An 11333-nucleotide genomic window follows, 5' to 3' on the forward strand; every position below is an offset into this window, starting at 1 on the left:
CCGCATCAGCTGAATGTTAGCGCTGAGCTCGCGCTCGTCATTGTGCCAGGCAGACCCCCGTTGTGCCTACGCTGCCGGAGTACGGGTCACATCCGCAAAGAGTGCCAGGTTCCTCGCTGCGGAACCTGCCGACGGTTCGGGCTTGAAGACAACCAGTGTGCATGAACCTACGCTAGCATTGCCGGACCTGGGACCAGCGAAGACTCGTCCGAGTTAATTATGGACGAGGCGGATGCGGAGGAGGCTGCTGACATTAGAGGTCAGTCAACGAAACAGGACGCGCCTTCCATGACGGTTTTAACAAAGGATAAGGTGACGGTCTCAAATGAAAAGAATGAACCTCGGCATGTCTTGAACGCTCCATCCCAGGACCATGAAATCGAGTCAAAGGAAGGGTCAGAAGACTTAACCAAATTTTCTGACGCTGAGGATCATCTCAGTACTGAGCCTTCCTGTACTGATGCCATGGAGGTTGGACCGGAGATAGCAGCCTTAATTGCCGCGAAACGTCCGCATGAGGAAAGCGTCGAGGAGACTCAGCTGCCAGGCGGTGTTTGTGGTGAGCCGCCGCCAAAAACTTCTGGCATCTGAAGAGCCACGTTAAGACCGAAGCCGAACTTCTCGGCCGACACGCGGCAGGCGGGGAAACCGCCTCCGTAGTTTTTGTGGTGACCTGAACGATTTGTGGGTCGGCTGCCTACCGACCAGCGTCACGAACCTTCTACAACCAAGTGGTGCGTGTGTTAGCAAAAATGAAACAATGGGCTTGGACTTCGTTTGAATGCATCCCGACATTCTGCTGGCAGGACATTACATGCATGCATACGCCGCTCTTTGTCAGAAGCGGAGGCCACGCAACCATGAAGGTAGGCACCATGCCGGTACTGGCCTCTCTCTAGTACATGACTCTCAAGCTTAATTCGCCGTTACACGTAGCTGCTTTGAATGTTAGAGGACTGGGAGCGAGAAGGCGACAATGCCAGCTCAGTCGCCTCCTTGTGGATAATGATATAGATATAGCAGCTGTGCAAGAGTCAAAGATCGAGAGCCAAGAAAGCACTGACAGTATGGTGGCTTCTTTTCAAACAAACTTTTATGTGTGTGTATGCCATTCTGTTGGTGTATCGGGTGGATGCCTTTTATTTATACGTAACACGCTGGGAGTAAGCGTAGAGTCCGTTTTTGCCTGTCCAAGTGGTCGGCTTTTGGTTACCGATTTTACCTACTCTAATTTATGCTGGCGTGTTGTGTGTGTGTATGCTCCCAATTCAGGGCGTGAGCGTGAATTGTTTTTTCAGTCTATTGAGTTGTGGTTGAAGGTCGACAAAATCTTGCTTGTACTTGGTGACTACAACTGTGTGTGCTCAGCTGTGGACCGAGCGGCGAAGTGTAAACCTCGAAGAGAGAGAAGCTCCGAGCAGTTGAATGCACTTGTGCATGAGTATAGCCTTGAGGATGTTGGTAGTGTGTTCTCCACTGGAAACCAGCCAGAGTTCACGCACTTTCAGCGAGATAGCCATGCCAGATTGGACAGGGTGTATGCCTCGGTAGATCTTGTTTCCCTATGTACTGCATATGAGGTCAAACCTGTGTCTTTCAGCGATCATTGTCTCGTGAGTGCAGTGTTTGGTCGCAAAGGAAAGAAATCGCGCTTTAACTGGTACCTATGGAAACTGAATGCCAAACTTCTTGCCGATGAAGAGTTCCTTACTGAAGTTAAGACAGAGTTTGAAAATCGTCTTGCTATGCGACCAGTAAGTTTTGCAGCGGAATGGGACAGCTTCAAAGAGTGGGTCAAATTTAAAGCAATAGAAAAGAGTAGTAAGCTGCGGTACAAAGAGAAAGAAAAGGAAAAAGAACTGAATGAACAACTTGCTCTTTTTTTGAGCATGGAAAGTACTGTGCCAGGGCATTTCGCCAGTAAAATACGAGAGCTTAAAAGTGAGCTGGAAACAATCGACAGCGAAAGATACACAGCGGCTGTCATACGTGCAAGGGCTGAAAAACTTTGGGCTGGAGAAGTGCCGACAAAACGAGCCCTAGCAGACGAGAAAGGATACGCCTGCCAGAAAGAAATTAGGAGTATAAGGTATGGCGGCCATATCACAGAAGATGCTAAAGATATTCAGCATGCGTTAGCAGAGCACTTCGAAGAACTGCTTAGCGCTAAGCTTGAGACTGTAGGCGGCTTTCAAACAGACTTTCTAAGACTGATGCCTGCACTGGATGACGAAAGTAAAGCGCGCCTAGAAACACCGATAACGTTACAGGAGATAGAATCTGCAATAGATGACCTGTCACCTGGGAAAGCCCCTGGGCCCGATGGTCTGAGCGCTGTCTTCTTTAAAACGTTTCAGCACTATGCGGCTCAGTTTATGCTCGATGTAATCACTGAAGCTTACGAACGTAATGCTGTTCCATTGTCTTTCTCTACATCGCACATTGTTCTAATACCCAAGACAGAGGATCCGGAGAAACGACATCTGGTGGGGTCATATCGACCGATAAGCCTCACCAATGTTGACTACAAGGTGTACATGAAGGTTTTAGCAAAAAGACTGTAAAGCGTAATAAAGGAATTGGTTGGGTCTCATCAAACGTGCGGCATCAGGGGTCGATCCATTGCCACGAATATACATGTCGCAAGAACCGTACTAGAATGTGTTGATGCTCTCGGTGGTCAGATAGCCATGATGCAGTTAGATTTGTCGTAAGCCTTTGACCGTGTTTCCCACGAAATTCTTTTTTCCATTTTGGAGCATTCTAACCTTGGAAAAGTCATAGTGAAGGGTGTTAAAATGGCTTACGCGAACTGCATGACCCGTATTATAGTGAATGGTGAACTGACTGACAGCATCGTAGTACGTTCATCGGTAAGGCAGGGCTGCCCGCTCTCACCCCTGCTTTTTGCACTGTATTTAGAGCCACTTTGCTTGGCTATCATTGATAGCGATCGCATTTTAGGGTTCAAGCTGCAATCAGCACACGTGAAAATGCTAGCATATGCTGATGACATAGCAGTGTTTTGTGCAACTAGAAAGAGCATCTGTGAAGTTACGGGTGTCGTCCAAACATTTTGTGATCAAACCGGATGCAAGATCAATTGGGAGAAAAGCTCTGGGTTTTGGCACGGTGATTGGGACGTGACACCTGATTTCTTCTGTAAGCTGCGATGGTCTGCTCTCCCAACGCGATATCTAGGCGTGCCTTTAGATTGTTATCGAGATCCCAACGTGCACTGGATGGAAGAAACATCCAGGGCGAAAGAAAAAGCGGATGCGTGGCAAGGAAGGTAACTCTCAATGTTTTCGCGCGCTTCTATTTGCAATGTTTTTCTTATTTCGAGGCTGTGGTACCTCATGAATGTGTTGTGTGTCTCACGAACCTCAATTCAGAAAATGCACCGCGTTTTTGCTGTTTTTATTTGGGCATCCACATGGGAAAAAACCGCCCGGACGAATTTGTTTATTTCTGTTAAAAGGGGCGGGCTTGGCCTTGTCCATTTGTTTTTGCTTCAAGTGGTTTCGCAATTTATATTCCTGCGTGATCAAAAAGATATCTTTCTAAGAACTGTGATGCAAGTGCGATTGCAGAGGTTGCTCCCTGCATGGATTGTGTCATGTGAAAGCATGCCTGGTACTGTGACTGGCTACCTGCGCGAGGTTGTTTTTTCGTGCAAGTTGCTGGAAGTGCGGTTTTCTTTTGATTACCTTTTCAATGTTCCAAAAAAAAACTGTATAAAGATCTCATTGACGTGATGCTGCCGGTGCCTTTTCACCGGGCATTACACTGTGGAGGCCCAGGGCAGGACGTTTTGAAAAGAGTCAAGAAGATGCCCTTGAGGCCATCTGCTAAAACGTTCCTTTTCAAACTTCACTCTAATACGCTCCCTGTTAAAACCTGGCTGAATGAAAAAGGTATCTTCGTCCCATGGACAATGAATTGCCTGTTGTGCAAAAAACCGGAGACAATTGAACACGTCTTCTTACAGTGTTGGGATGCTGTCTTTCTATGGGACGTCCTCCAAAGGACAATTAAAAAGTAACTTCCCCTAACTCCGTACGGTATCAGATTCCTACCAGTGCAGAACGATGATGCACCTTATGATTTAATTATGCTTCTTGGCCTTCATAGTTTGTGGAAAACACGAATGCAGGTGCGTCACGCAGATATAAATACACGATCTGCGCGTGAAAACTTCATTGAAAGTGCGGTGTATATACGCGAATCTTTCAGGATGCTGCAGGATCCACCACAATGGCAATGTCTATTTGATGAGTTGGTGAACCTGAAAAGATTTTAGCCGCGTACGCGTTAGCTCAAGTGTAGTTGACGTGTTTTATCATGTGTATTTTGCTTTTTTTTTCACGGCAATAAAGAAAAAAAAAATCTCGGACAGCCGTGATCGTATAGTGGTTAGTACCTTGCGTTGTGGCCGCAATAACCCAGGCTCGAATCCTGGTCACGGTATTTTATTTTACTTCATTTTCCGATTTTTACAACCCTTCTCTTCGCTCTCTTTGTCCCTCCTCTGTGGTTTCGTGCTACTTGTCCAAGGTTCTTTAGAACTAGATATCCTTGTCAACGGCACTTTCCATTTGCACACCGTCCCTCTCGGACAGCCGTGATCGTATAGTGGTTAGTACCTTGCGTTGTGGCCGCAATAACCCACGTTCCAATCCTGGTCACGGCATTTTATTTTACTTCATTTTCCGATTTTTACAACTCTTCTCTAAGCTTTCTTTGTCCCTCCTCTGTGGTTTCGTGCTGCTTGTCCAAGGTTCATTAGAACTAGATATCCTTGTCAACGGTGCTTTCCATTTGCACACCGTCCCTCTCGGACAGCCGTGATCGTATAGTGGTTAGTACCTTGCGTTGTGGCCGCAATAACCCAGGTTCGAATCCTGGTCACGGCATTTTATTTTACTTCATTTTCCGATTTTTTACAACCCTTCTCTTAGCTCTCTTTCTCCTTCCTCTGTGGTTTCGTGTTCCTTGTCCAAGGTTCTTTAGAACTAGATTGCCTTGTCAACGGCGCTTTCCATTTGCGCACCGTCCTTCTCGGACAGCCGTGATCGTATACTGGTTAGTAGAGTCCACTTCCGGCCACCGAGCGTGACGGACGTGTTATGACGAGCTCCGTTGGAGCGGCTACAGCGGCCATGTCGAGCCGCGGTGACAGGATTTTTGCATCGGGCAAAGAATACCAGGTCGTATTGCCTAGTTTACCTACAGGACGATTCGTTCTAAACACTGTTTTCTTGCACGGAGACATCAGGGTCCGCCCATACCGGGTGGAAGATTTCCGGGATGCGCTCGCTCCCCTATCGCTCCTGCCGGAAGTTGTCGCCCTCGGGGCGTACCGCGTGAGCCACGTGTGGGCCGTAACTTTTAAGGACGACGTGGGCGTAAAGAAGATTGTGCAAATGGGTGAGCTGAAAGTGAAATCTGCTCGATGCCTCGTGATTGACCTGGCGAACCGAGACATCCGAATGAAGCTACCTTGGCTGCTGCTCAGCGTACCGGACGAGGACTTGCGGCTCGCTTTCGCGCCGTTCGGCAAAGTGACCGACATATCTAAGGAGCGGTGGCGCGCACAGGGTGTGGCGGATAAGGGTTCGACCACGAGGCTGGTGACGTTGAAGTTGAATGCCGGCGTGAAGCTGGACGACCTGCCCCACCAGGTGAACGTCGCTGGAGAGCTAGCCCTTGTGGTCGTTGCGGGCAGGGCTCCCCTCTGTCTGCGGTGTCGAGGCACGGGCCACATTCGGCGTGACTGCCGCATTTCACGGTGCGGTTCCTGCCGTCGCTTCGGACATGACGAGACCCAGTGTTCTCGGACGTACGCCAGCGTCACCGGGCCCGTGAGCAGCGTAGACGCTGCCGAACTGCTCATGGATGAAGCCGACGCGGAGGAAGCATCGAGAGTGGTTTTTCAACGCCCGAGAAGTCTTCCCCAGAGTCTGCATCGGCCGTCGCCGTCGTTTCGAATGGTGCGGCTGTGACATTATCTGACTCCGTGGTTAGCGACACCCAGCCCATGGACGTTCTCGGTACAGCGGTCAGCCAAACGGTCGGAAAACGGCCGCACGAGCAACTCGCTCCTAATGTGCCCCAACTTGGTGCCAGTGGCGGAGACGAGCCGCCGACTAAAACATCAGGTATGAGGCGTTCGACCTTGAAGCCGCGTCCGAACATTCCTGTAGAAACACGGCAGGCGGGTAAACCGCCTCCGTAGTTTTGTGTATTTCATGCCATAGAGAGGTGGCATGGGGTTCCGGGGTTTGTCGTTTAGGTAGACACCATGAGATAGGGTCCTTTCCTTTCTTCGACATGGCAATCAACCTCCCAGAAGCGCTACGTGTAGCTACAATAAACTTACGGGGCCTCGGAGCAAGAAGGCGACAGTGCCAGCTTAACCGCCTTTTCATTGAGAACTATCTGCACGTAGTAGCTGTTCAAGAAACCAAAATTGATAGCCAAGAAGCGACAGATCGAATGGTGTCCGCTTTCCGACTGCATTTCGACGTTAGTGTGTGTCATTCAGTTAGTTCCTCTGGCGGCTGTGCCCTTTTCATACGTAACAATGTTGGTATAAATGTGCAGTCGCTGTTTTCGTGTCAAAGTGGCCGGCTCCTGATTGTTGATTTTTCACATTACGATGTAAACTTTAGAGTTGTGTGTGTGTATGCGCCTAATATAGCTTCCGAGAGAATGTTTTTTGAACGTTTCCAGACGTACCTAGATTGTGAAAAGGTCATAGTTTTATTGGGCGATTTCAACTGTGTTTGTCGCGCTGAAGACCGTGTAAAATGCTTGACAGTGAAGGATAAGAGTGCGGAGATCCTGAATTCCGTTATTCACGGTCACAACTTGGAAGATGTTGGATGTGTGTTTGCAAATGCTACTCAACTGCAATTCACTCATTTTCAAGGCAGTAGCCACGCACGACTTGATCGGTTGTATGAATCGCTTGAATTAGTGCCGCTGTGTACATCGTATGAGGTTAGACCAGTGTGCTTTAGTGATCACTGTCTAGTGATTGCAAACTTCGGCAGAAATCAAAGCAAAAACAGCTTTAATTGGGACCTATGGAAACTAAACACGAAATTGTTGGAGGACGAGGGTTATGTTAAGGACGTTGAGGAGGAGCTAAAAACGTTGCTTGCAGAGCAGCCGATAAGTGTTGCCGTGGGCTGGAAAGAATTTAAACAGGCAGTAAAACTGAAGGCAATTGAAAAAAGTAGTAAACTGCGATATGAACAGAAACAAAACGAAAAACACCTGTGTGAGCAACTAGAATTCCTTACTGGTATAGAATGCGCTCAACAAGGTACATTTTCCCAAAGAACTAAGGAGCATCAAGATACAGTTGGAAAGATTAGATACAGATAAGTACAGAGCGGCGGTTATTCGCGCACGGTCTGAGAAGCTGTGGGCCGCTGAAGCACCTACAAAGCGTGCTTTATCGGACGAAAAGCGATACGCGAGCCGTAAGGAAATACGGAAAATACGAAGTGGGAATGATGTTTCGTCGGATGGCAGTGTTATCAAACATGTAATTGCCGGTCATTTCAGAGACCTACTTGGTCACCCGCGAAAAATGGTAGGGGATTTTGAAGCAGAGTTTTTGCCTCTAATGCCCAAGCTTGATGATGAAGAAAAGGAGCGATTAGAAATGCCAATTTGCGTCGAAGAAATAGAGGACGCAATCGACGCTCTGCCAGCTGGTAAAGCACCGGGCCCTGACGGATTAGGGGCGTCCTTTTATAAAATGTTTAAGCCAATGATAGCTCACCTCCTCCTGAAGGTTATCAATGAAGCTTACGAGCAAAACCGTGTTCCACTGTCCTTCAGAACTTCTCATATCACACTGATTCCGAAAACTGAGGAGCCGGAAAAGCGTTTGTTGGTGGGCTCTTATCGCCCGATAAGCCTCACCAACGTTGATTATAAAATATTTATGAAAGTGTTGGCAAGACGACTACAATGTGTGATAACAAAGCTGGTTGGCACGCTTCAGACTTGTGGCATAAAGGGACGGAGCATCGCCACGAACATTCACGTAGCGCGAAGCGTACTATAATGTTGTGACGCACTTGGTGACCGTGTGGCAATGATCCAACTGGATCTCGCAAAAGCATTTGACCGGGTGTCGCATGATGTGCTGTTTGCCATATTGGATCACTCCAATGTTGGGGATTTAATAACAGACGGCCTCAGAATGGCGTATGCCAACTGCACAACGCGAATTATAGTGAACGGAGAACTGACCGAAAGCCTGCAAGTGCGGTCGTCAGTTAGGCAGGGCTGTCCCATGTCGCCCCTGTTGTTTGCACTCTACCTTGAGCCTCTTTGCTTGGCTATCCGAATTAATGAGAGCGTAACGGGCTTCAGGCTACAGTCAGCGCATGTTAAAATATTGGCCTATGCCGATGATATTGCGGTTTCCTGTTCAGAAAAAGATAACATCTGTGAAGCCACAAATGTAGTCCACAAATATTGTCAGTTTACGGGCTGTTAATAAACTGGGAAAAGAGCTATGGCTTCTGGCACGGCAGTTGGGAAGACACGCCAGAGTACTACACTCGACTGCAGTGGTCAACGATTCCTACAATGTATCTAGGTGTACCTCTCCAAGCATACCTGGACCCTGATTCGTATTGGAGAGATGAAACTTTAAATGCAAAAGAAAAGGCTGATGCGTGGCAAGGAAGGCAATTATCTGTAGTTTCGCGGGCTACCGTGTGCAATTTATTTCTCACTGCAAAAATATGGTATGTCATGAATGTGCTCAGCGCCTCTCGGATCAGCATTCAAAAATTGCACCGTGTTTTCGCCGTTTTTACTTGGGCATCGACGTGGGAAAGAACCAGTCGGACAAACTTGTTCCTGTCTGCAAAAAAAGGTGGGCTAGGCCTTGCACATTTGTTTTTAAGGCAAGTCGTCTCACGATTTATGTTTCTGCGAAATCAAAATGACATGCTCCTGCGCACAGTTGTTCACCTCCGACTGTGCAGACTCCTTCAGGATATGTGGTATGCTCTTGTCATGCTATGGGTGGGGCTGTGAGAGGGTACCTACGCGAAGTGGTACTTGCATACGGGATGCTGCATGCGCGAATTTCGATGCAATACTTGAGTGATGTCACGCGGAAAAAATTGTACTCAGATTTATTGGATGCAATGATTCCGGTTCCACTTTACCGTTTGCCATTATGTGGAAGCCCAGGAGGAGATGTTTTGCACAGAGTGAAGAGAATGCCGGTGTTACCCTCGGTCAAATCCTTTTTCTTTAAACTTCATACTAACACGTTATCAGTAAACAGTAAAAACATGGCTTCATGAAAAAGGTCTTTTTGTACCCTGGACAACGAACTGTTACCTATGTAAGAAAGCTGAAACCATAGAACACGTATTCCTGGATTGTTGGGATCCCATCTTTTTCTGGGATGTGCTTCAAAGGACTTTTAAAAAAGAATTACCCCTAGATATGTACGGCATAAGATTCCTTCCGGTTTTACACGCTGACAATAGTCCACTGGATACGATCATGCTCCTCGGCCTCCACATCTTGTGGAAAACGCGAATGCAGTTCAACAATGCAGATGTTCATGTGCGCCCTGTGCGGGAACATTTTATAGAAAGTGTTGTACGTTTGAGGGAAGTGTATCGAACACTCCCCGAACCACCAGAATGGATAGACCAGCTTAACAGCTTGGTAGAGATGAATAAATTTTAACGCGTCGTGTCCGCTAAAGGTTTGCTGACACGTTTTAATCACTTTTGTATGTTGTGTATTGTGTGTCGAAGCCGGCAATAAAGAAAACAAAAACCGTCCCTCTCGGACAGCCGTGATCGTATAGTGGTTACTACCTTGCGTTGTGGCCGCAATAACCCAGGTTCGAATCCTGGTCACGGCATTTTATTTTACTTCATTTTCCGATTTTTACAACCCTTCTCTTCGCTCTCTTTGTTCCTCCTCAGTGGTTTCATGCTACTTGTCCAAGGTTGTTTAGAACTAGATATCCTTGTCAACGGCGCTTTCCCCTTGCACACCGTCCCTCTCGGACAGCCGTGGATTCTGCTTCCGGCCACGCCAGTGAACGGACGCAGGATGCAGGGCTCCTCAGGAGCGGCTTCAGCGGCCATGTCAGGCCGCGGTAACAGGACTGCTGAACAGGACAATACTTACCAGGTTGTTTTGCCTGCACTGCCAACAGGTCGGTTTGTTTTGAATACCGTTTTTTTGCACGCCGATATCAGGGCCCGCCCGTACCGGGTGGAAGATTTCCGGGATGCTTTGGCGCAACACTCGCTAATCCCCGACGTTATCGCAATGGGGGCGTATCGGATGAGCCACGTCTGGGCCGTCACTCTCAAAGATACTGAAGCGGTGAACAAGCTAGTAAGTGTAGGTGAGCTGTGTGTAAAAAACGGTCGCTGCTTGGTGATTGACCCGGCGAACCAGGACGTGCGACTCAAACTTCACTGGCTGCTACACAACGTGCCAGACGAGGATGTTCGTGCTGCATTTGCGCCGTACAGAAAGGTGTCGGAGTTTTCCCGAGAGCGCTGCCGGGTTAAAGGTATGCTAGAAAAGGGCTCTACAACTAGATTCGTCACTCTGAAGCTGAAAGCTGGCATGAAGCTCGACGATCTGCCGCATCAGTTGAATGTTAGCGGCGAGCTGGCGCTTGTCATTGTGCCAGGCAGACCCCCGTTGTGCCTACGCTGCCGGAGTACGGGTCACATTCGCAAAGAGTGCCGGGTTCCTCGCTGCGGAACCTGTCGACAGTTCGGGCATGAAGACAGCCAGTGTGCACGAACCTACGCTAGCATTGCCGGACCTGGGACCAGCGAAGACTCGTCCGAGTTAATTATGGACGAGGCGGATGCGGAGGAGGCTGCTGACATTAGAGGTCAGTCAACAAAACAGGCCGCGCCTTCCATAACTGTTTTAACAAAGAAAAAGGTGACGGTCCTCAGTCAAGAGAATGAAGCTCGAGCCTTGCAATTTTCATCACAGGACCATGAAGGCGCGTCAAAGAAAGCTTCAGAAGTTGTAAACGATTTTTTCTGACGCTCAGGAGCAGCTCAGTACTGAGCCTCCCTGTACTGATGCCATGGAGGTTGGGCCGGAGACAGCAGCCTTAATTGCCGCGAAACGTCCGCACGAGGAGAGCGTCGAGGAGACTCAGCTGCCAGGCGGTGTTTGTGGTGAGCCGCCGCCGAAAACTGCGGGCATCCGAAGAGCAACTTTGCGACCGAAGCCGAACTTCTCGGCCGACACGCGGCAGGCGGGGAAACCGCCTCCGTAGTTTTGTGGTGTCC

The 11333-nt window shown here is 48.6% G+C and overlaps 1 protein-coding gene and 1 non-coding gene across 2 annotated transcripts; both read left to right on the forward strand.

Annotated features, from left to right (window-relative positions):
* The first annotated feature begins 4844 nt into the window (after positions 1 to 4844).
* On the forward strand, positions 4845 to 4916 carry TRNAH-GUG (transfer RNA histidin (anticodon GUG)). The gene has a single exon. It is a non-coding gene; the product is annotated as a tRNA-His (tRNA).
* A 5200-nt stretch (positions 4917 to 10116) lies between these two features.
* On the forward strand, positions 10117 to 11036 carry LOC146202520 (uncharacterized). Its single transcript, XM_084601445.1, has 2 exons — positions 10117 to 10921; positions 11029 to 11036. Exons 1-2 carry the CDS (start codon positions 10117 to 10119, stop codon positions 11034 to 11036), a joined length of 813 nt encoding a protein of 270 aa, XP_084457571.1.
* The last annotated feature ends 297 nt before the right edge of the window (positions 11037 to 11333 follow it).

The sequence above is a fragment of the Amblyomma maculatum genome, chromosome 1, assembly GCF_055883805.1.
Source record: "Amblyomma maculatum isolate TAMU_Amacu chromosome 1, ASM5588380v1, whole genome shotgun sequence".
In the NCBI taxonomy this organism is placed as follows: Eukaryota; Metazoa; Arthropoda; class Arachnida; order Ixodida; family Ixodidae; genus Amblyomma; species Amblyomma maculatum.

What these genes read in the sequence shown, in the direction of transcription:
- LOC146202520 (XM_084601445.1), top strand. Translation starts at nt 10,117, where the DNA reads ATGCAGGGCTCCTCAGGAGCGGCTTCAGCGGCCATGTCAGGCCGCGGT.